Raw genomic sequence first — 27,264 nt, forward strand, 5'->3', positions numbered from 1 at the left:
AAGGAGGGAAGGAGGGAGGGAAGGAGGGATAGAGGGGAGGGAGAGGAGGCGGAATCTAGGAAGGAGAGGTGGGGCCCGGCCTTTCCACACCCTCCAGAAACCCTCAGCCCCAGGGTTCAATAACTTCCTGCCCCGCCCCTCATACTTCCTGTCCCGCCTCTCAAACTTCCTGTCCCGCCTCTCAAACTTCCTGTCCCTCCCCTCGACCTTCGGGAACTTCCTGTCCCTCCCCTCAAACTTCGGTAACTTCCTGTCCCACCCCTCAAACTTCCTGTCCCACCCCTCAAACTTCCTGTCCCTCCCCTCCAACTTCCTGTCCTGCCCCTCAAACTTCCTGTCCCGCCCCTCAAACTTCCTGTCCCGCCCCTCGAACTTCCTGTCCTGCCCCTCAAACTTCCTATCCCCTCAAACTTCGGGAACTTCCTGTCCCTCCCCTCGAACTTCGGGAACTTTCTGTCCCACCCCTCCAACTTCCGGTCCTGCCCCTCCAACTTCCTGTCCCGCCCCTCGAACTTCCTGTCCTGCCCCTCGAACTTCCTATCCCTCCCCTCAAACTTCGGGAACTTCCTGTCCCTCCCCTCGAACTTCAGAAACTTCCTGTCCCTCCCCTCGAACTTCGGGAACTTCCTGTCCCACCCCTCCAACTTCCTGTCCCGCCCCTCGAACTTCCTGTCCCGCCCCCCACCTTGGCCCGGCGCTGGTGCTCCTCCTTCAGCTTCTCCTGCTGGCCCTGGGCTTCTTTGGAGCTGGAAAATACCGGAAAAAATCCAATTATTATTATTATTATTATTATTATTATTATTATTATTATTAAGAAACCGTCCAGGAAGCCAGGTACTTCCTGTCTCACCTCCTCTCCACTTCCTGCCGGAGATCCTGCCACTCCTCGTGGGATCCTTCCCTTCCTTTTCTTCCTTCCTTCCTTCCTTCCTTCTTTCCTCTCCCTCCCTCCCACCCTTCCTCTCATTCCTTCCTTCCTTCCTTCCTTCCTTCCTTCCTTCCTTCCTTCCTTTCCTCCCTCCCTCCCCTTCCTTCTTTTCCCTTTCCTTTTCCTACCTTCCTTCTTGCATTTCCTTCCTTCCTTCCTCCCCTCCCTCCCTTCTTTTCACTTCCTTCCTTCCTTCTTCCCTTTCCTTGTTTTCGTTTCCCTTCCTTTCTTCTTGAATTTCTTTCCTTCCTTCTTGCATTTCCTTCCTCCCTTCCCTCCCTTCTTTTCACTTCCTTCCTTCCTTCCGCCTTGCATTTCCTTCCTTCCTTCCCTTTCCCTTCCTTCCTTCCTTCCTTTCCTTCCTCCCTCCCTTCTTTTCACTTCCTTCCTTCCTTCTTCCCTTTCCTTTCCCTTTCTTCCTTCCTTTCCTCCCTCCCTCCCTTTCCTTCTTCCCTTTCCTTGTTTTTGTTTTCCTTCCTTCTTTCTTCCCTTTCCTTCTCCTTCCTTCATCCCTTCCTTCCCCTTCGCTTCCTTCTTCCCTTTCCTTCCTTCCTTCCTTCCTTCCTCCCCTCCCTCCCTTTCACTTCCTCCTTTCTTTCCTTCCTTCCTTCCTTCCTTCCTTCCTCCCTCCCTCCCTCCCTCCCTCCCTTCTTTTCACTTCCTCCTTCCCTTCCTTCCTCCCTTCCCTCCCTTCTTTTCACTTCCTTCCTCCTTCCCTTCCTTCCTTCCTTCCTCCCTCCCTCCCCTCCCCTCCCTCCCTTCTTTTCACTTCCTCCTTTCCTTCCTCCCTTCTTTTCACTTCCTCCTTCCCTTCCTTCCTCCCTTCCCTCCCTTCTTTTCACTTCCTTCCTTCTTTCCTTCCTTCCTTCCTTCCTTCCTCCCTTCCTTCTTCCTTTCCTCCCCCCCCAGAAAACCCCCCGCCCACTTCCTGTCTCACCTCCTCTCCACTTCCTGCCGGAGGTCCTGCCACTCCTGGTGGGACTTCAACTCTCTCATCTCGTCAAAGCGCTTGAGAAGCTCCCAGGATTGTCCATAGGCCGCCCGGCTGGCCAGATCCTGGATCTCCTGGCGCCGCCGCAGATCCTCCTGGGGGAGGAGGACCGAGGGGAAGACATGTTGTCGAACCCGGGGCCAACGGTGGAGGAGACCTGGGCGACCCGGGATCTCCAGGTCCTCCAAAGGATCCTCAAGAGGAAGATCTGGAGATGTTTGGAGGATCCTCCCAAGATCCTCCAAGAGATCCTCAAGATCTGGAGAGGTTTAGGGATCCCCCAAAGACCTCCAGATCCTTCAAGGGTTCCTCAAGATCTGGAGATGTTTGGAGATGTTGAGGGATGGTCCTCCAACGATCTCCAGATCCTCCAAGAGATCTTCAAGAGGAAGGTCTGGAGATGTTGAGGGATCCTCCAAACATCTCCAGATCTCCCTGGCCCTTCCAGGTCCTTCCACCGTTCCTCACCAGGAACATCTGGAGATCTTTTGAGGGACAACCAAGCTCAACCACTCCAGATCCTTCCACTGTTCCTCACCAGAAACATCTGGAGATCTTTTGAGGGACAACCAAGCTCAACCACTCCAGATCCTTCCTCACCAGAAACATCTGGAGATCTTTTGAGGAACCTCAACTTTCCAAGCTCAACATCTCCAGATCCTTCCACCGTTCCTCACCAGGAACATCTGGAGATCTTTTGAGGAACCTCAACTTTCCAAGCTCAACATCTCCAGATCCTTCCATCGTTCCTCACCCGGAAGATCTCCAGATCTTTGCAGGATCTCCACCTCCTTCCTCCCCAGGAACATCTGGAGATCTTTTGAGGGTCTCCAGATCCTTCAACCGTTCGCCACCAGGAAGATCTGGTGATCTTGGGTGATCTGGAGATCTTTTGAGGGACCCCCAACCTCCACCCCCCGCAGGATCCCCCAATCCTGGGAGATCCACTCACTCACCTCGCCCTCCGCCGCCCGGATCCGGTCGTAGAGGCGCAGGATCCCCTCGATCCCGGGGCCCTTGGGGGCGGGGGCTTCCGAGTCGCTGGGCGGATCCCTCCGCTTCTCGGGGCGCTGAGGGATCAAGAGAGAGGGATCGGGTGAGAGGAGGGGCGGACTCAGGATACGGGGCAGGGATTTGATTGACAGAAGGGTAGGGTAGGAGACAAGGATAGGATAGGAGACAAGGATAGGATAGGAGACAAGGATAGGATAGGAGACAAGGATAGGATAGGATAGGATAGGATAGGATAGGATAGGATAGGAGACAAGGATAGGATAGGAGATAAGGATAGGATAGGATAGGATAGGAGACAAGGATAGGATAGGAGACAAGGATAGGATAGGAGACAAGGATAGGATAGGAGACAAGGATAGGATAGGATAGGATAGGATAGGATAGGATAGGAGACAAGGATAGGATAGGAGATAAGGATAGGATAGGATAGGATAGGAGACAAGGATAGGATAGGAGACAAGGATAGGATAGGATAGGATAGGAGGCGAAGGTTAGGTTAGGATAGGATAGCATAGGATAGGAATGCAGGATAGGATCCAAGGATAGGATAGGATAGGAGGATGGGATACAACTGGACAGAAGGATAGGATAGGATAGGAGAATAGGATAGGATAGGATAGGATAGGAATGCAGGATAGGAGACAAGGATAGGATAGGAGGATAGGATAGGAGACGAAGGTTAGGATAGGATACAATATGAGAGAAGGATAGGATAGGAGGATAGGATAGGAAAGCAGGATAGGATACAAAGATAGGATAGGAGGATAGGATACGACTGGCAGAAGGATAAGATAGGATAGGAGACAAGGATAGGATAGGATAGGATAGGAGACAAGGATAGGATAGGATAGGAGACAAGGATAGGATAGGAGGATAGGATAGGAGACAAGGTTAGGATAGGAGAAAAGGATAGGATAGGAGAAAAGGATAGGATAGGATAGGATAGGATAGGAGAAAAGGATAGGATAGGAGACAAGGATAGGATAGGAGGATAGGATAGGAGACAAGGTTAGGATAGGAGAAAAGGATAGGATAGGAGAAAAGGATAGGATAGGATAGGATAGGATAGGATAGGATAGGATAGGAAAGCAGGATAGGATACAAGGATAGGATAGGAGGATAGGATACGACTGGACAGAAGGATAAGATGGGATAGGATAGGAGACAAGGATAGGATAGGAGGATAGGATACAATAGGATACAATAGGGCAGAGGATAGGATAGGATAAGAGATAAGGATAGGATAGGAGAATAGGATAGGAGAAAAGGTCAGGATAGGAGAAAAGGATAGGATAGGATAGGATAGGAGACAAGTATAGGATACAACAAGGCAGAAGGATAGCATGGGATAGGATAAGAGATAAGGATAGGACAGGAGGATAGGATAGGAGACGAAGGTTAGGATAGGAGGATAGGATATGACTGGACAGAAGGATAGGATAGGATAGGATACAAAACCAGGATAGGAGACAAGGATAGGATAGGAGGATAGGATAGGAAACAAGGATAGGATAGGAGGATAGGATACAATAGGATACAATAGGGCAGAGGATAGGATAGGATAAGAGATAAGGATAGGATAGGAGAATAGGATAGGATAGGAAACAAGGATAGGATAGGAGGATAGGATACAACAGGGCAGAAGGATAGCATAGGATAGGATAAGAGATAAGGATAGGATAGGAGGATAGGATACGGCTGGACAGAAGGGTAAGATAGGATAGGATAGGAGACAAGGATAGGATAGGATAGGAGACAAGGTTAGTATAGGAGAAAAGGATAGGATAGGATAGGAAACAAAGATAGGATAGGATACAATAGGATACAATAGGGCAGAGGATAGCATAGGATAGGATAAGAGAGAAGGATAGGATAGGAGGATAGGATAGGAGACACGGTTAGGATAGGATACAATATGAGAGATGGATAGGATAGGAGAAAAGGATAGGATAGGAGGATAGGACTGGACAGAAGGATAAGATAGGATAGGATAGGAGACAAGGATAGGATAGGAGAATAGGATAGGAGATGAAGGTTAGGATAGGATACAATATGAGAGAAGGATAGGATAGGAGAAAAGGATAGGAGAGGATAGGAAAGCAGGATAGGATACAAAGATAGGATAGGAAGATAGGATACGACTGGACAGAAGGATAGGATAGGATAGGATAGGATAGGATAGGATAGGATAGGATACAAAACCAGGATAGGAGACAAGGATAGGATAGGAGGATAGGATACAATAGGAGACAATAGGGCAGAAGGATAGCATAGGATAGGATAAGGGATAAGGATAGGATAGGAGGATAGGATAGAATAGGAGACAAGGTTAGGATAGGATGCAATATGAGAGAAGTATAGGATAGGAGGATAGGATAGGAGAAAAGGATAGGATAGGATAGGCTTATAGGATAGGATAGGATAGGAAACGATAGGAAACAAGGATAGGAGACAAGGATAGGGTAGGGTAGGAGGATAGGATAGGATCAGACTGGATAGGGCAGAAGGATAGGATAGTATTGGATCAGATAGATTATTAGACAAGGATAGGATAGGAGGATAGGATAGGAGACTAGGATAGGAGACAAGGATAGGATAGGATAGGATAGGATAGGATAGGATAGGATAGGATAGGAGAGGAGAGGAGAGGATAGGAGACAAGGACAGGATAGGATAGGAGTGGAAACAAGGATAGGATAGGAGGATAGGATAGGAGACAAGGATAGGGTAGGAGGGTAGGATACAATAGGATAGAAGGATAGGACAGAAGGATAGAATAGGAAACCAGGAGATAAGGTTAGGATAGGAGACAAGGATAGGATAGGGTACCATGGGATAGAAGAATAGGATAGGAGGATAGGATAGGGGGAAAAGGAAAGGATACGACAGGATAGGATAGAAGCATAGGACAGAAGGATAGGATAGGAAACCAGAATAGGAGACTAGGATAGGATAGGATAGGATAGGATAGGATAGGATAGGAGGATAGGAGACAAGGATAGGATAGGAGGATAGGATAGGAGACAATGATAGGATAGGAGTATAGGATAGGATAGGATTGGATAGGATAGGACAGGAGACAAGGTTAGGACAGAAGGATAGGATAGGATAGGAAACAAGGATAGGATAGGAGTATAGGATAGGATTGGATAGGATAGGAGACAAGGTTAGGACAGAAGGATAGGATAGGATAGGAGACACGGATAGGATAGGAGTATAGGATAGGATTGGATAGGATAGGAGACAAGGTTAGGACAGAAGGATAGGATAGGAGACAAGGATAGGATAGGAGGAAAGGATACAATAGGATAGAAGGATAGGACAGAAGAATAGGATAGGAAAGAAGGATAGGATAGGATAGGATAGGATAGGATAGGATAGGAGACAAGGATAGGATAGGAGGATAGGATAGGATAGGAGACAAGGATAGGATAGGAGTATAGGATAGTATAGGATAGGATAGGATAGGAGACAAGGTTAGGACAGAAGGGTAGGATAGGATAGGAGACAAGGATAGGATAGGAGTATAGGATAGGATTGGATAGGATAGGAGACAAGGTTAGGACAGAAGGATAGGATAGGAGACAAGGATAGGATAGGAGGAAAGGATACAATAGGATAGAAGGATAGGACAGAAGAATAGGATAGGAAAGAAGGATAGGATAGGATAGGATAGGATAGGAGACAAGGATAGGATAGGAGGATAGGATACGATAGGTAGAAGGATAGGATAGGAAACCAGGATAGGAGACAATGATAGGATAGGAGGATAGGATAGGGCAGAAGAATAGGATAGGATAAGAAAGGGGGAAAAGCATAGGAGACAAGGATAGGTTAGGATAGGATACTATAGGACAGAAAGATAGGATAGGAAACAAGGATAAATTAGGATAGAAGGATAGGACAGAGGGATAAGATAGTACGGGAAAATAGGATAAGAGACAAGGATAGGATAGGAGGATAGGATAGGAGGATAGAAGGGTAGGGTAGGATAGGATAGGAAACCAGGATGGGAGACAAGGATAGGATAGGAGGGTAGGATACAATAGGAAAGAGGGATAGGATAGGATGGGATAGGATAGGATAGGATAGGATAGGATAGGGTAAAAGGATAGGATAGGAAAGGAGAATAGGATAGGAGACAAGGATAGGGTAGTATAGGATAGGATAGGATAGGATAGGAGGAAAGGAAACAAGGATAGGACAGGAGGATAGGATACGATTGGACAAGGATAGGAAACAAGGATAGGATAGGAGGATAGGATAGGAGGATAGGATAGGATAGGATAGGATAGGATAGGATAGGATAGGAGGATAGGATAGGAGACAAGACAAGGATAGGATAGGAGGATAGTATCTGATAGGATAGGATAGGAGACAAGGATAGGATAGGAGGATAGGAGACTCAGAGACAAGGATAGGATAGGATAGGATAGGATAGGAAACAAGGATAGGGTAGGAGGTTAGGATACGATTGGACAGAAGGATAGGAAACAAGGATAGGATAGGAGACAGGGTTAGGATAGGAGGATAGGATAGGATAGGAGACAAGGATAGGATAGGAGGTTAGGAAAGGAGACAAGGATAGGATAGGATAGGATAGGATAGGATAGGAGGAAAGGAAACAAGGATAGGACAGGAGGATAGGAGACTCGGAGACTAGGATAGGATAGGAAACAAGGATAGGGTAGGAGGTTAGGATACGATTGGACAAGGATAGGAAACAAGGATAGGATAGGAAACAGGGGTAGGATAGGAGGATAGGATACCATAGGATAGGAAACAAGGATAGGATAGGAGGATAGGAGAGGATAGGATAGGAGGATAGGATAGGATAGGATAGGAGAGGAGACAAGACAAGGATAGGATAGGCGACAAGGATAGGAGGATAGGAGGAAAGGATAGGATAGGAGGATAGGATCTGATAGGATAGGAGACAAGGATAGGATAGGAGGATAGGAGACTCAGAGACAAGGATAGGATAGGATAGGAAACAAGGATAGGGTAGGAGGTTAGGATACGATTGGACAGAAGGATAGGAAACAAGGATAGGATAGGAGACAGCGGTAGGATAGGAGGATAGGATCTGATAGGATAGGATAGGAGACAAGGATAGGATAGGAGGTTAGGAAAGGAGACAAGGAGACAAGGATAGGATAGTATAGGATAGGATAGGATAGGAGGAAAGGAAACAAGGATAGGACAGGAGGATAGGAGACTCGGAGACTAGGATAGGATAGGAAACAAGGATAGGGTAGGAGGTTAGGATACGATTGGACAAGGATAAGAAACAAGGATAGGATAGGAAACAGGGGTAGGATAGGAGGATAGGATAGGATAGGAGGATAGGATAGGATAGGAGGATAGGATAGGAGACAAGACAAGGATAGGATAGGAGGATAGGAGACTCAGAGAAAAGGATAGGATAGGATAGGAAACAAGGATAGGGTAGGAGACGGGTAGGATAGGAGGATAGGATCAGACAGGATAGGATAGGAGACAAGGATAGGATAGGAGGTTAGGAAAGGAGACAAGGAAACAAGGATAGGATAGTATAGGATAGGATAGGATAGGATAGGAAACAAGGATAGGGTAGGAGGTTAGGATACGATTGGATAGAAGGAGAGGAAAGAAGGATAGGATAGGAGACAGGGGTAGGATAGGAGGATAGGATACCATAGGATAGAAGGATAGGAAACAAGGATAGGATAGGAAAGAAGGATAGGATAGGATAGGATAGGATAGGATAGGAGACAAGGATAGGATAGGAGGATAGGATAGGATAGGAGACAAGGATAGGATAGGAGTATAGGATAGGATAGGATAGGATAGGATAGGATAGGAGACAAGGTTAGGACAGAAGGGTAGGATAGGATAGGAGACAAGGATAGGATAGGAGTATAGGATAGGATAGGAGGAAAGGAAACAAGGATAGGGTAGGAGGTTAGGATACGATTGGATAGAAGGAGAGGAAACAAGGATAGGATAGGAGACAGGGGTAGGATAGGAGGATAGGATACCATAGGATAGAAGGATAGGAAACAAGGATAGGGTAGGAGGTTAGGATACGATTGGATAGAAGGAGAGGAAACAAGGATAGGATAGGAGACAGGGGTAGGATAGGAGGATAGGATACCATAGGATAGAAGGATAGGAAACAAGGATAGGATAGGAAAGAAGGATAGGATAGGATAGGATAGGATAGGATAGGATAGGATAGGAGACAAGGTTAGGACAGAAGGATAGGATAGGATAGGAGACAAGGATAGTATAGGAGTATAGGATAGGATTGGATTGGATAGGATAGGAGACAAGGTTAGGACAGAAGGATAGGATAGGAGACAAGGATAGGATAGGAGGAAAGGATACAATAGGATAGAAGGATAGGACAGAAGAATAGGATAGGAAAGAAGGATAGGATAGGATAGGATAGGATAGGATAGGATAGGATAGGAGACAAGGATAGGATAGGAGGATAGGATACGATAGGTAGAAGGATAGGATAGGAAACCAGGATAGGAGACAATGATAGGATAGGAGGATAGGATAGGGCAGAAGAATAGGATAGGATAAGAAAGGGGGAAAAGCATAGGAGACAAGGATAGGTTAGGATAGGATACTATAGGACAGAAAGATAGGATAGGAAACAAGGATAAATTAGGATAGAAGGATAGGACAGAGGGATAAGATAGTACGGGAAAATAGGATAAGAGACAAGGATAGGATAGGAGGATAGGATAGGAGGATAGAAGGGTAGGGTAGGATAGGATAGGAAACCAGGATGGGAGACAAGGATAGGATAGGAGGGTAGGATACAATAGGAAAGAGGGATAGGATAGGATAGGATAGGATAGGATAGGATAGGATAGGATAGGATAGGGTAAAAGGATAGGATAGGAAAGGAGAATAGGATAGGAGACAAGGATAGGGTAGTATAGGATAGGATAGGATAGGAGGAAAGGAAACTAGGATAGGACAGGAGGATAGAATACGATTGGACAAGGATAGGAAACAAGGATAGGATAGGAGGATAGGATAGGAGGATAGGATAGGATAGGATAGGAGGATAGGATAGGAGACAAGACAAGGATAGGATAGGAGGATAGGATCTGATAGGATAGGATAGGAGACAAGGATAGGATAGGAGGATAGGAGACTCAGAGACAAGGATAGGATAGGATAGGATAGGATAGGATAGGAAACAAGGATAGGGTAGGTTAGGATACGATTGGACAGAAGGATAGGAAACAAGGATAGGATAGGAGACAGGGTTAGGATAGGAGGATAGGATAGGATAGGAGACAAGGATAGGATAGGAGGTTAGGAAAGGAGACAAGGATAGGATAGGATAGGATAGGATAGGAGGAAAGGAAACAAGGATAGGACAGGAGGATAGGAGACTCGGAGACTAGGATAGGATAGGAAACAAGGATAGGGTAGGAGGTTAGGATACGATTGGACAAGGATAGGAAACAAGGATAGGATAGGAAACAGGGGTAGGATAGGAGGATAGGATACCATAGGATAGGAAACAAGGATAGGATAGGAGGATAGGATAGGATAGGAGGATAGGAAACAAGGATAGGACAGGAGGATAGGATACGATTGGACAAGGATAGGAAACAAGGATAGGATATGAGGATAGGATAGGAGGATAGGATAGGATAGGATAGGAGGATAGGATAGGAGACAAGACAAGGATAGGATAGGAGGATAGGATCTGATAGGATAGGATAGGAGACAAGGATAGGATAGGAGGATAGGAGACTCAGAGACAAGGATAGGATAGGATAGGATAGGATAGGATAGGATAGGAAACAAGGATAGGGTAGGAGGTTAGGATACGATTGGACAGAAGGATAGGAAACAAGGATAGGATAGGAGACAGGGTTAGGATAGGAGGATAGGATAGGATAGGAGACAAGGATAGGATAGGAGGTTAGGAAAGGAGACAAGGATAGGATAGGCTATGCTAGGATAGGATAGGATAGGAGGAAAGGAAACAAGGATAGGACAGGAGGATAGGAGACTCGGAGACTAGGATAGGATAGGAAACAAGGATAGGGTAGGAGGTTAGGATACGATTGGACAAGGATAGGAAACAAGGATAGGATAGGAAACAGGGGTAGGATAGGAGGATAGGATACCATAGGATAGGAAACAAGGATAGAATAGGAGGATAGGATAGGATAGGAGGATAGGATAGGATAGGAGGATAGGATAGGAGACAAGACAAGGATAGGATAGTAGGATAGGATTTGATAGGACAGGATAGGAGACAAGGATAGGATAGGAGGATAGGAGACTCAGAGACAAGGATAGGATAGGAGACAGGCGTAGGATAGGGGGATAGGATCAGATAGGATAGGATAGAAGACAAGGATAGGATAGGAGGTTAGGAAAGGAGACAAGGAAACAAGGATAGGATAGTATAGGATAGGATAGGATAGGAAACAAGGATAGGGTAGGAGGTTAGGATACGATTGGATAGAAGGAGAGGAAACAAGGATAGGATAGGAGACAGGGGTAGGATAGGAGGATAGGATACCATAGGATAGAAGGAGAGGAGAGGAGAGGAAACAAGGATAGGATAGGAGTAAAGAATAGGATAGGATAGGATAGGATACCAGGATAGGATAGGATACCAGGATAGGATAGGAGACAAGGATAGGATAGGAGACAAGGATAGGATAGGATAGGATAGGATAGGATAGGATAGGATAGGATAGGATAGGAGACAAGGATAGGATAGGAGACAAGGATAGGATAGGAGACAAGGATAGGATAGGAGACAAGGATAGGATAGGATAGGAGACAAGGATAGGATAGGATAGGAGACAAGGATAGGATAGGAGACAAGGATAGGAGACAAGGATAGGAGACAAGGATAGGATAGGATAGGATAGGATAGGAGACAAGGATAGGATAGGATAGGAGACAAGGATAGAATAGGAGACAAGGATAGGATAGGATAGGATAGGATAGGAGACAAGGATAGGATAGGAGACAAGGATAGGATAGGAGACAAGGATAGGATAGGATAGGAGACAAGGATAGGATAGGAGACAAGGATAGGATAGGATAGGAGACAAGGATAGGATAGGAGACAAGGATAGGATAGGATAGGATAGGATAGGATAGGAGACAAGGATAGGATAGGAGACAAGGATAGGATAGGAGACAAGGATAGGATAGGATAGGAGACAAGGATAGGATAGGATAGGAGACAAGGATAGGATAGGAGACAAGGATAGGATAGGAGACAAGGATAGGAGACAAGGATAGGAGACAAGGATAGGATAGGATAGGATAGGATAGGATAGGAGACAAGGATAGGATAGGATAGGAGACAAGGATAGAATAGGAGACAAGGATAGGATAGGATAGGATAGGAGACAAGGATAGGATAGGAGACAAGGATAGGATAGGATAGGAGGCGAAGGTTAGGTTAGGATAGGATAGCATAGGATAGGAATGCAGGATAGGATACAAGGATAGGATAGGATAGGAGGATGGGATACAACTGGACAGAAGGATAGGATAGGATAGGAATGCAGGATAGGAGACAAGGATAGGATAGGAGGATAGGATAGGAGACGAAGGTTAGGATAGGATACAATATGAGAGAAGGATAGGATAGGAGGATAGGATAGGAAAGCAGGATAGGATACAAAGATAGGATAGGAGGATAGGATACGACTGGCAGAAGGATAAGATAGGATAGGAGACAAGGATAGGATAGGATAGGATAGGAGACAAGGATAGGATAGGAGGATAGGATAGGAGACAAGGTTAGGATAGGAGAAAAGGATAGGATAGGAGAAAAGGATAGGATAGGATAGGATAGGATAGGATAGGATAGGATAGGAGAAAAGGATAGGATAGGAGACAAGGATAGGATAGGAGGATAGGATAGGAGACAAGGTTAGGATAGGAGAAAAGGATAGGATAGGATAGGAGAAAAGGATAGGATAGGATAGGATAGGAGAGGAGAGGAGAGGATAGGAGACAAGGACAGGATAGGATAGGAGTGGAAACAAGGATAGGATAGGAGGATAGGATAGGAGACAAGGATAGGGTAGGAGGGTAGGATACAATAGGATAGAAGGATAGGACAGAAGGATAGAATAGGAAACCAGGAGATAAGGTTAGGATAGGAGACAAGGATAGGATAGGGTACCATGGGATAGAAGAATAGGATAGGAGGATAGGATAGGGGGAAAAGGAAAGGATACGACAGGATAGGATAGAAGCATAGGACAGAAGGATAGGATAGGAAACCAGAATAGGAGACTAGGATAGGATAGGATAGGATAGGATAGGATAGGATAGGAGGATAGGAGACAAGGATAGGATAGGAGGATAGGATAGGAGACAATGATAGGATAGGAGTATAGGATAGGATAGGATTGGATAGGATAGGACAGGAGACAAGGTTAGGACAGAAGGATAGGATAGGATAGGAAACAAGGATAGGATAGGAGTATAGGATAGGATTGGATAGGATAGGAGACAAGGTTAGGACAGAAGGATAGGATAGGATAGGAGACACGGATAGGATAGGAGTATAGGATAGGATTGGATAGGATAGGAGACAAGGTTAGGACAGAAGGATAGGATAGGAGACAAGGATAGGATAGGAGGAAAGGATACAATAGGATAGAAGGATAGGACAGAAGAATAGGATAGGAAAGAAGGATAGGATAGGATAGGATAGGATAGGATAGGATAGGATAGGAGACAAGGATAGGATAGGAGGATAGGATAGGATAGGAGACAAGGATAGGATAGGAGTATAGGATAGTATAGGATAGGATAGGATAGGAGACAAGGTTAGGACAGAAGGGTAGGATAGGATAGGAGACAAGGATAGGATAGGAGTATAGGATAGGATTGGATAGGATAGGAGACAAGGTTAGGACAGAAGGATAGGATAGGAGACAAGGATAGGATAGGAGGAAAGGATACAATAGGATAGAAGGATAGGACAGAAGAATAGGATAGGAAAGAAGGATAGGATAGGATAGGATAGGATAGGAGACAAGGATAGGATAGGAGGATAGGATACGATAGGTAGAAGGATAGGATAGGAAACCAGGATAGGAGACAATGATAGGATAGGAGGATAGGATAGGGCAGAAGAATAGGATAGGATAAGAAAGGGGGAAAAGCATAGGAGACAAGGATAGGTTAGGATAGGATACTATAGGACAGAAAGATAGGATAGGAAACAAGGATAAATTAGGATAGAAGGATAGGACAGAGGGATAAGATAGTACGGGAAAATAGGATAAGAGACAAGGATAGGATAGGAGGATAGGATAGGAGGATAGAAGGGTAGGGTAGGATAGGATAGGAAACCAGGATGGGAGACAAGGATAGGATAGGAGGGTAGGATACAATAGGAAAGAGGGATAGGATAGGATGGGATAGGATAGGATAGGATAGGATAGGATAGGGTAAAAGGATAGGATAGGAAAGGAGAATAGGATAGGAGACAAGGATAGGGTAGTATAGGATAGGATAGGATAGGATAGGAGGAAAGGAAACAAGGATAGGACAGGAGGATAGGATACGATTGGACAAGGATAGGAAACAAGGATAGGATAGGAGGATAGGATAGGAGGATAGGATAGGATAGGATAGGATAGGATAGGATAGGATAGGATAGGAGGATAGGATAGGAGACAAGACAAGGATAGGATAGGAGGATAGTATCTGATAGGATAGGATAGGAGACAAGGATAGGATAGGAGGATAGGAGACTCAGAGACAAGGATAGGATAGGATAGGATAGGATAGGAAACAAGGATAGGGTAGGAGGTTAGGATACGATTGGACAGAAGGATAGGAAACAAGGATAGGATAGGAGACAGGGTTAGGATAGGAGGATAGGATAGGATAGGAGACAAGGATAGGATAGGAGGTTAGGAAAGGAGACAAGGATAGGATAGGATAGGATAGGATAGGATAGGAGGAAAGGAAACAAGGATAGGACAGGAGGATAGGAGACTCGGAGACTAGGATAGGATAGGAAACAAGGATAGGGTAGGAGGTTAGGATACGATTGGACAAGGATAGGAAACAAGGATAGGATAGGAAACAGGGGTAGGATAGGAGGATAGGATACCATAGGATAGGAAACAAGGATAGGATAGGAGGATAGGAGAGGATAGGATAGGAGGATAGGATAGGATAGGATAGGAGAGGAGACAAGACAAGGATAGGATAGGCGACAAGGATAGGAGGATAGGAGGAAAGGATAGGATAGGAGGATAGGATCTGATAGGATAGGAGACAAGGATAGGATAGGAGGATAGGAGACTCAGAGACAAGGATAGGATAGGATAGGAAACAAGGATAGGGTAGGAGGTTAGGATACGATTGGACAGAAGGATAGGAAACAAGGATAGGATAGGAGACAGCGGTAGGATAGGAGGATAGGATCTGATAGGATAGGATAGGAGACAAGGATAGGATAGGAGGTTAGGAAAGGAGACAAGGAGACAAGGATAGGATAGTATAGGATAGGATAGGATAGGAGGAAAGGAAACAAGGATAGGACAGGAGGATAGGAGACTCGGAGACTAGGATAGGATAGGAAACAAGGATAGGGTAGGAGGTTAGGATACGATTGGACAAGGATAAGAAACAAGGATAGGATAGGAAACAGGGGTAGGATAGGAGGATAGGATAGGATAGGAGGATAGGATAGGATAGGAGGATAGGATAGGAGACAAGACAAGGATAGGATAGGAGGATAGGAGACTCAGAGAAAAGGATAGGATAGGATAGGAAACAAGGATAGGGTAGGAGACGGGTAGGATAGGAGGATAGGATCAGACAGGATAGGATAGGAGACAAGGATAGGATAGGAGGTTAGGAAAGGAGACAAGGAAACAAGGATAGGATAGTATAGGATAGGATAGGATAGGATAGGAAACAAGGATAGGGTAGGAGGTTAGGATACGATTGGATAGAAGGAGAGGAAAGAAGGATAGGATAGGAGACAGGGGTAGGATAGGAGGATAGGATACCATAGGATAGAAGGATAGGAAACAAGGATAGGATAGGAAAGAAGGATAGGATAGGATAGGATAGGATAGGATAGGAGACAAGGATAGGATAGGAGGATAGGATAGGATAGGAGACAAGGATAGGATAGGAGTATAGGATAGGATAGGATAGGATAGGATAGGATAGGAGACAAGGTTAGGACAGAAGGGTAGGATAGGATAGGAGACAAGGATAGGATAGGAGTATAGGATAGGATAGGAGGAAAGGAAACAAGGATAGGGTAGGAGGTTAGGATACGATTGGATAGAAGGAGAGGAAACAAGGATAGGATAGGAGACAGGGGTAGGATAGGAGGATAGGATACCATAGGATAGAAGGATAGGAAACAAGGATAGGGTAGGAGGTTAGGATACGATTGGATAGAAGGAGAGGAAACAAGGATAGGATAGGAGACAGGGGTAGGATAGGAGGATAGGATACCATAGGATAGAAGGATAGGAAACAAGGATAGGATAGGAAAGAAGGATAGGATAGGATAGGATAGGATAGGATAGGATAGGATAGGAGACAAGGTTAGGACAGAAGGATAGGATAGGATAGGAGACAAGGATAGTATAGGAGTATAGGATAGGATTGGATTGGATAGGATAGGAGACAAGGTTAGGACAGAAGGATAGGATAGGAGACAAGGATAGGATAGGAGGAAAGGATACAATAGGATAGAAGGATAGGACAGAAGAATAGGATAGGAAAGAAGGATAGGATAGGATAGGATAGGATAGGATAGGAGACAAGGATAGGATAGGAGGATAGGATACGATAGGTAGAAGGATAGGATAGGAAACCAGGATAGGAGACAATGATAGGATAGGAGGATAGGATAGGGCAGAAGAATAGGATAGGATAAGAAAGGGGGAAAAGCATAGGAGACAAGGATAGGTTAGGATAGGATACTATAGGACAGAAAGATAGGATAGGAAACAAGGATAAATTAGGATAGAAGGATAGGACAGAGGGATAAGATAGTACGGGAAAATAGGATAAGAGACAAGGATAGGATAGGAGGATAGGATAGGAGGATAGAAGGGTAGGGTAGGATAGGATAGGAAACCAGGATGGGAGACAAGGATAGGATAGGAGGGTAGGATACAATAGGAAAGAGGGATAGGATAGGATAGGATAGGATAGGATAGGATAGGATAGGATAGGATAGGGTAAAAGGATAGGATAGGAAAGGAGAATAGGATAGGAGACAAGGATAGGGTAGTATAGGATAGGATAGGATAGGAGGAAAGGAAACTAGGATAGGACAGGAGGATAGAATACGATTGGACAAGGATAGGAAACAAGGATAGGATAGGAGGATAGGATAGGAGGATAGGATAGGATAGGATAGGAGGATAGGATAGGAGACAAGACAAGGATAGGATAGGAGGATAGGATCTGATAGGATAGGATAGGAGACAAGGATAGGATAGGAGGATAGGAGACTCAGAGACAAGGATAGGATAGGATAGGATAGGATAGGATAGGAAACAAGGATAGGGTAGGTTAGGATACGATTGGACAGAAGGATAGGAAACAAGGATAGGATAGGAGACAGGGTTAGGATAGGAGGATAGGATAGGATAGGAGACAAGGATAGGATAGGAGGTTAGGAAAGGAGACAAGGATAGGATAGGATAGGATAGGATAGGAGGAAAGGAAACAAGGATAGGACAGGAGGATAGGAGACTCGGAGACTAGGATAGGATAGGAAACAAGGATAGGGTAGGAGGTTAGGATACGATTGGACAAGGATAGGAAACAAGGATAGGATAGGAAACAGGGGTAGGATAGGAGGATAGGATACCATAGGATAGGAAACAAGGATAGGATAGGAGGATAGGATAGGATAGGAGGATAGGAAACAAGGATAGGACAGGAGGATAGGATACGATTGGACAAGGATAGGAAACAAGGATAGGATATGAGGATAGGATAGGAGGATAGGATAGGATAGGATAGGAGGATAGGATAGGAGACAAGACAAGGATAGGATAGGAGGATAGGATCTGATAGGATAGGATAGGAGACAAGGATAGGATAGGAGGATAGGAGACTCAGAGACAAGGATAGGATAGGATAGGATAGGATAGGATAGGATAGGAAACAAGGATAGGGTAGGAGGTTAGGATACGATTGGACAGAAGGATAGGAAACAAGGATAGGATAGGAGACAGGGTTAGGATAGGAGGATAGGATAGGATAGGAGACAAGGATAGGATAGGAGGTTAGGAAAGGAGACAAGGATAGGATAGGCTATGCTAGGATAGGATAGGATAGGAGGAAAGGAAACAAGGATAGGACAGGAGGATAGGAGACTCGGAGACTAGGATAGGATAGGAAACAAGGATAGGGTAGGAGGTTAGGATACGATTGGACAAGGATAGGAAACAAGGATAGGATAGGAAACAGGGGTAGGATAGGAGGATAGGATACCATAGGATAGGAAACAAGGATAGAATAGGAGGATAGGATAGGATAGGAGGATAGGATAGGATAGGAGGATAGGATAGGAGACAAGACAAGGATAGGATAGTAGGATAGGATTTGATAGGACAGGATAGGAGACAAGGATAGGATAGGAGGATAGGAGACTCAGAGACAAGGATAGGATAGGAGACAGGCGTAGGATAGGGGGATAGGATCAGATAGGATAGGATAGAAGACAAGGATAGGATAGGAGGTTAGGAAAGGAGACAAGGAAACAAGGATAGGATAGTATAGGATAGGATAGGATAGGAAACAAGGATAGGGTAGGAGGTTAGGATACGATTGGATAGAAGGAGAGGAAACAAGGATAGGATAGGAGACAGGGGTAGGATAGGAGGATAGGATACCATAGGATAGAAGGAGAGGAGAGGAGAGGAAACAAGGATAGGATAGGAGTAAAGAATAGGATAGGATAGGATAGGATACCAGGATAGGATAGGATACCAGGATAGGATAGGAGACAAGGATAGGATAGGAGACAAGGATAGGATAGGATAGGATAGGATAGGATAGGATAGGATAGGATAGGATAGGAGACAAGGATAGGATAGGAGACAAGGATAGGATAGGAGACAAGGATAGGATAGGAGACAAGGATAGGATAGGATAGGAGACAAGGATAGGATAGGATAGGAGACAAGGATAGGATAGGAGACAAGGATAGGAGACAAGGATAGGAGACAAGGATAGGATAGGATAGGATAGGATAGGAGACAAGGATAGGATAGGATAGGAGACAAGGATAGAATAGGAGACAAGGATAGGATAGGATAGGATAGGATAGGAGACAAGGATAGGATAGGAGACAAGGATAGGATAGGAGACAAGGATAGGATAGGATAGGAGACAAGGATAGGATAGGAGACAAGGATAGGATAGGATAGGAGACAAGGATAGGATAGGAGACAAGGATAGGATAGGATAGGATAGGATAGGAGACAAGGATAGGATAGGAGACAAGGATAGGATAGGAGACAAGGATAGGATAGGATAGGAGACAAGGATAGGATAGGATAGGAGACAAGGATAGGATAGGAGACAAGGATAGGATAGGAGACAAGGATAGGAGACAAGGATAGGAGACAAGGATAGGATAGGATAGGATAGGATAGGATAGGAGACAAGGATAGGATAGGATAGGAGACAAGGATAGAATAGGAGACAAGGATAGGATAGGATAGGATAGGAGACAAGGATAGGATAGGAGACAAGGATAGGATAGGATAGGAGGCGAAGGTTAGGTTAGGATAGGATAGCATAGGATAGGAATGCAGGATAGGATACAAGGATAGGATAGGATAGGAGGATGGGATACAACTGGACAGAAGGATAGGATAGGATAGGAATGCAGGATAGGAGACAAGGATAGGATAGGAGGATAGGATAGGAGACGAAGGTTAGGATAGGATACAATATGAGAGAAGGATAGGATAGGAGGATAGGATAGGAAAGCAGGATAGGATACAAAGATAGGATAGGAGGATAGGATACGACTGGCAGAAGGATAAGATAGGATAGGAGACAAGGATAGGATAGGATAGGATAGGAGACAAGGATAGGATAGGAGGATAGGATAGGAGACAAGGTTAGGATAGGAGAAAAGGATAGGATAGGAGAAAAGGATAGGATAGGATAGGATAGGATAGGATAGGATAGGAGAAAAGGATAGGATAGGAGACAAGGATAGGATAGGAGGATAGGATAGGAGACAAGGTTAGGATAGGAGAAAAGGATAGGATAGGATAGGAGAAAAGGATAGGATAGGATAGGATAGGAAAGCAGGATAGGATACAAGGATAGGATAGGAGGATAGGATACGACTGGACAGAAGGATAAGATGGGATAGGATAGGAGACAAGGATAGGATAGGAGGATAGGATACAATAGGATACAATAGGGCAGAGGATAGCATAGGATAGGATAAGAGATAAGGATAGGATAGGAGGATAGGATAGGAGAAAAGGTCAGGATAGGAGAAAAGGATAGGATAGGATAGGATAGGATAGGATAGGATAGGAGACAAGTATAGGATACAACAAGGCAGAAGGATAGCATGGGATAGGATAAGAGATAAGGATAGGATAGGAGGATAGGATAGGATAGGATACCAGGATAGGATAACGGGGGTCACAGGGGGGCGGTACCTGCGCATCTTCCGCCCCTTCCGCCCGGGGGGCGGGGCCTCGGCCCGGCGACGCTTCAAGGGGCGGGGCTTCGGGGAGGGCGGCCTCCCCCCGGGCCGAGCCCTCCGGCGTCTCCTCCTCCTCGCGAGGAGACCGGGCGATCCGGCCCAGGATCCATCCCGCCTGGGGGGAGAGCGAGGGGGGAGAGCGGTGGGCTTCCAAGATGTCCTGGGGGGGAGAAGGGGGGGATTAATAGTAATAATAATAATAATAATAATAATAATAATAATAATAATAAAGCTGTTTGGTGTTTTTAATAATAATAATAATAATAGTAATAATAATAGTAGTAGTAGAAATCAACAAGGTCCTTGAAGAGTGTCAATAAGAATAAGAATAAGAATAAGAATACCAATCATAATAGAAACCAACAAGGTGAGTGTCTTTAATAATAATAATAATAATAATAATAATAATAATAATAGAAGAAATCAACAAGGTGAGTGTCTTTAATAATAATAATAATAATAATAATAATAATAATAGAAGAAATCAACAAGGTGAGTGTCTTTAATAATAATAATAATAAGCTGTTTGGCATTTTTAATAATAATAATAATAATAGAAGAAACCAACAAGGTGAGTGTCTTTAATAATAATAGTAGTAGTAGCAATAATAATAATAATAATAATAGAAACCAACCAACAAGGTGTCTTCAATAATAATAATAATAATAATAATAATAATAATAATAAAGCTGTTTGGTGTTTTTAATAATAATAATAATAATAATAATAATAATAATAATAATAATAATAGTAGTAGTAGTAGTAGAAATCAACAAGGTCCTTGAAGAGTGTCAATAAGAATAAGAATAAGAATAAGAATACCAATCATAATAGAAACCAACAAGGTGAGTGTCTTTAATAATAATAATAATAATAATAATAATAATAATAATAATAATAGAAGAAATCAACAAGGTGAGTGTCTTTAATAATAATAATAATAATAATAATAATAATAGAAGAAATCAACAAGGTGAGTGTCTTTAATAATAATAATAATAAGCTGTTTGGCATTTTTAATAATAATAATAATAATAATAATAGAAGAAACCAACAAGGTGAGTGTCTTTAATAATAATAGTAGTAGTAGCAATAATAATAATAATAATAATAGAAACCAACCAACAAGGTGTCTTCAATAATAATAATAATAATAATAATAATAATAAAGCTGTTTGGTGTTTTTAATAATAATAATAATAATAATAATAATAGTAGTAGTAGTAGTAGAAATCAACAAGGTCCTTGAAGAGTGTCAATAAGAATAAGAATAAGAATAAGAATACCAATCATAATAGAAACCAACAAGGTGAGTGTCTTTAATAATAATAATAATAATAATAATAATAGAAGAAATCAACAAGGTGAGTGTCTTTAATAATAATAATAATAATAATAGAAGAAATCAACAAGGTGAGTGTCTTTAATAATAATAATAATAAGCTGTTTGGCATTTTTAATAATAATAATAATAATAGAAACCAACCAACAAGGTGTCTTCAATAATAATAATAATAATAATAATAATAAAGCTGTTTGGTGTTATTAATAATAATAATAATAGTAATAATAATAATAATAGTAGTAGTAGAAATCAACAAGGTCCTTGAAGAGTGTCAATAAGAATAAGAATAAGAATAAGAATACCAATCATAATAGAAACCAACAAGGTGAGTGTCTTTAATAATAATAATAATAATAATAATAATAATAATAATAGAAGAAATCAACAAGGTGAGTGTCTTTAATAATAATAATAATAATAATAATAATAGAAGAAATCAACAAGGTGAGTGTCTTTAATAATAATAGTAGTAGTAGCAATAATAATAATAATAATAATAATAATAGAAACCAACCAACAAGGTGTCTTCAATAATAATAATAATAATAATAATAATAATAATAAAGCTGTTTGGTGTTAATAATAATAATAATAATAATAATAATAATAATAATAGTAATAATAATAATAATAATAGTAGTAGAAATCAACAAGGTCCTTGAAGAGTGTCAATAAGAATAAGAATAAGAATAAGAATACCAATCATAATAGAAACCAACAAGGTGAGTGTCTTTAATAATAATAATAATAATAATAATAATAATAGAAGAAATCAACAAGGTGAGTGTCTTTAATAATAATAATAATAATAATAGAAGAAATCAACAAGGTGAGTGTCTTTAATAATAATAATAATAAGCTGTTTGGCATTTTTAATAATAATAATAATAATAGAAACCAACAAGGTGAGTGTCTTTAATAATAATAGTAGTAGTAGCAATAATAATAATAATAATAATAGAAACCAACCAACAAGGTGTCTTCAATAATAATAATAATAATAATAATAATAAAGCTGTTTGGTGTTATTAATAATAATAATAATAGTAATAATAATAATAATAGTAGTAGTAGAAATCAACAAGGTCCTTGAAGAGTGTCAATAAGAATAAGAATAAGAATAAGAATACCAATCATAATAGAAACCAACAAGGTGAGTGTCTTTAATAATAATAATAATAATAATAATAATAATAATAATAATAATAGAAGAAATCAACAAGGTGAGTGTCTTTAATAATAATAATAATAATAATAATAATAGAAGAAATCAACAAGGTGAGTGTCTTTAATAATAATAATAATAAGCTGTTTGGCATTTTTAATAATAATAATAATAATAATAGAAACCAACAAGGTGAGTGTCTTTAATAATAATAGTAGTAGTAGCAATAATAATAATAATAATAATAGAAACCAACCAACAAGGTGTCTTCAATAATAATAATAATAATAATAATAGTAATAATAATAATAGTAGTAGAAATCAACAAGGTCCTTGAAGAGTGTCAATAAGAATAAGAATAAGAATAAGAATACCAATCATAATAGAAACCAACAAGGTGAGTGTCTTTAATAATAATAATAATAATAATAATAATAATAATAGAAGAAATCAACAAGGTGAGTGTCTTTAATAATAATAATAATAATAATAATAGAAGAAATCAACAAGGTGAGTGTCTTTAATAATAATAATAATAAGCTGTTTGGCATTTTTAATAATAATAATAATAATAATAATAATAATAATAATAATAATAATAATAATAGAAACCAACAAGGTGAGTGTCTTTAATAATAATAGTAGTAGTAGCAATAATAATAATAATAATAATAGAAACCAACCAACAAGGTGTCTTCAATAATAATAATAATAATAATAATAAAGCTGTTTGGTGTTATTAATAATAATAATAATAGTAATAATAATAGTAGTAGTAGAAATCAACAAGGTCCTTGAAGAGTGTCAATAAGAATAAGAATAAGAATACCAATCATAAGAGAAACCAACAAGCCTTGTGGCTTTAATAATAGTAGTAGCAATAATAATAATAATAATAATAATAATAATAATAATAATAATAATAGAAGCCAACAAGCTGAGTGTCTTTAATAATAATAATAATACTAATAGTAGAAACCAACAAGGTGAGTGCAATAATAAAAACAAGATGAATGATTACAAACTTAAAAACAAAAATAAAACACAACAATTAAAATAATGGAACATTAAAATATTAAAATGTAGCCTCATCTCAGGAGGAGAAGGAAAAGAAGGGGGGAAAAGAGAGAGAGAGGGGGAGGGAGGGAGGGAGGGAAATAGAAACCAACCAACCAACAAGGTGTGTCTTTAATAATAATAATAGTAATAATAATAATAATAATAATAATAATAGTAATAATAATAATAATAGAAGCCAACCAACAAGGTGAGTGTCTTAATAATAATAATAATAATAATAATAATAATAATAATAATAGTAATAATAATAATAATAATAGTAGTAGAAATCAACAAGGTCCTTGAAGAGTGTCAATAAGAATAAGAATAAGAATAAGAATACCAATCATAATAGAAACCAACAAGGTGAGTGTCTTTAATAATAATAATAATAATAATAATAATAATAATAGAAGAAATCAACAAGGTGAGTGTCTTTAATAATAATAATAATAATAATAATAATAATAGAAGAAATCAACAAGGTGAGTGTCTTTAATAATAATAATAATAAGCTGTTTGGCATTTTTAATAATAATAATAATAATAATAGAAACCAACAAGGTGAGTGTCTTTAATAATAATAGTAGTAGTAGCAATAATAATAATAATAATAATAGAAACCAACCAACAAGGTGTCTTCAATAATAATAATAATAATAATAATAGTAATAATAATAATAGTAGTAGAAATCAACAAGGTCCTTGAAGAGTGTCAATAAGAATAAGAATAAGAATAAGAATACCAATCATAATAGAAACCAACAAGGTGAGTGTCTTTAATAATAATAATAATAATAATAATAATAATAGAAGAAATCAACAAGGTGAGTGTCTTTAATAATAATAATAATAATAATAATAGAAGAAATCAACAAGGTGAGTGTCTTTAATAATAATAATAATAAGCTGTTTGGCATTTTTAATAATAATAATAATAATAATAATAATAATAATAATAATAATAGAAACCAACAAGGTGAGTGTCTTTAATAATAATAGTAGTAGTAGCAATAATAATAATAATAATAATAGAAACCAACCAACAAGGTGTCTTCAATAATAATAATAATAATAATAATAAAGCTGTTTGGTGTTATTAATAATAATAATAATAGTAATAATAATAGTAGTAGTAGAAATCAACAAGGTCCTTGAAGAGTGTCAATAAGAATAAGAATAAGAATACCAATCATAAGAGAAACCAACAAGCCTTGTGGCTTTAATAATAGTAGTAGCAATAATAATAATAATAATAATAATAATAATAATAATAATAATAATAGAAGCCAACAAGCTGAGTGTCTTTAATAATAATAATAATACTAATAGTAGAAACCAACAAGGTGAGTGCAATAATAAAAACAAGATGAATGATTACAAACTTAAAAACAAAAATAAAACACAACAATTAAAATAATGGAACATTAAAATATTAAAATGTAGCCTCATCTCAGGAGGAGAAGGAAAAGAAGGGGGGAAAAGAGAGAGAGAGGGGGAGGGAGGGAGGGAGGGAAATAGAAACCAACCAACCAACAATGTGTGTCTTTAATAATAATAATAGTAATAATAATAATAATAATAATAATAATAATAATAATAGTAATAATAATAATAATAGAAGCCAACCAACAAGGTGAGTGTCTTAATAATAATAATAATAATAATAATAATAATAATAGAAACCAACCAACCAACCAACAAGGTGAGTGTCTTTAATAATAATAATAGCAATAGTAATACTACTACTACTACTAATAATAGAAACCCCCCAACCAAAAAGGTGAGTATCTTTAATAATAGTAATAGTAATAGTAATAGAAACCAACCAACAAGGTGAGTGTCTTTAATAATAATAGTAATAATAATAATAATAATAATAATAATAATAATAATAGAAACCAACCAACCAACAAGGTGTCTTCAATAATAATAATAATAATAATAATAATAATAATAATAATAATAGAAACCACCCAGGAAATAACAATAATAAGCAGAACAAGCTATATAGTCCTAATAATAATAATAATAATAATAATAATAATAATAATAATAGAAACCAACCAACAAGGAGAGTGTCTTTAATAATAATAATAGCAATACTACTACTACTACTACTACTACTAATAATAATAATAATAGAAACCAACCAACAAGGTGTCTTCAATAATAATAATAATAATAATAATAGAAACCAACCAACAAGGTGTCTTCAATAATAATAATAATAGTAATAATAATAATAGAAACCAACCAACAAGGTGTCTTTCATAATAATAATAATAGTAATATTAATAATAATAATAGAAACCAACCAACAAGGTGAGTGTCTTTAATAATAATAATAATAATAATAATAGAAACCAACCAACCAACAAGGTGAGTGTCTTTAATAATAATAATAGTAGTAATAGTAATAATAATAATAATAATAATAATAATAATAATAGAAACCAACCAACCAACAAGGTGTCTTCAATAATAATAATAATAATAATAGTAATAATAATAATAATAATAAGAGAAACCAACCAACAAGGTGTCTTCAATAATAATAATAATAATAATAATAGTAATAATAATAATAATAATAATAGAAACCAACCAACAAGGTGTCTTCAATAATAATAATAATAATAATAATAATAATAAAGCTGTTTGGTGTTTTTAATAATAATAATAATAATAATAGTAATAATAATAATAAGAGAAACCAACCAGAAAAGTCACAATAATAAGCAGAACAAGCTATATAGTCCTCCTAATAATAATAATAATAATAATAAGCATTAAAATTCTCATTCACTGGGGGTGGGGGAGGGGGAGAGGCTATCGATCGATTCCCAATCAATCCTATCGATTAGGCTCCATTGAGGGGGGGGGAATAAATTTATTTACCTCTCCCAGCTCGGCGCTCCACTCCGGCCCGTAGCGCAGCCGCCCCTTCCCGCTGGCCCGCAGCGCCGCCAGCGCCGGCCCGCGGAGCCGCTGCGACTCCATGCCGCTCCGAGGCTT

The 27,264-nt window shown here is 40.0% G+C and overlaps 1 protein-coding gene across 1 annotated transcript; it reads right to left on the reverse strand.

Moving 5' to 3' along the window:
• Nucleotides 1-685: 685 nt before the first annotated feature.
• Nucleotides 686-27,264, reverse strand: LOC310837148 (mRNA export factor GLE1-like; the record flags this gene model as incomplete). Its single annotated transcript, XM_083757295.1, has 5 exons — nucleotides 27,148-27,264; nucleotides 20,630-20,836; nucleotides 2,876-2,989; nucleotides 1,866-2,014; nucleotides 686-746 (listed from the first exon to the last, which is right to left on the reverse strand). Coding segments are annotated over exons 1-5 (633 nt in total), but the record flags the coding sequence as incomplete, so codon positions are not given.

This window comes from Podarcis gaigeae (genome assembly GCF_964106915.1).
Source record: "Podarcis gaigeae genome assembly, contig: HAP1_SCAFFOLD_198, whole genome shotgun sequence".
Taxonomy (NCBI): domain Eukaryota; kingdom Metazoa; phylum Chordata; class Lepidosauria; order Squamata; family Lacertidae; genus Podarcis; species Podarcis gaigeae.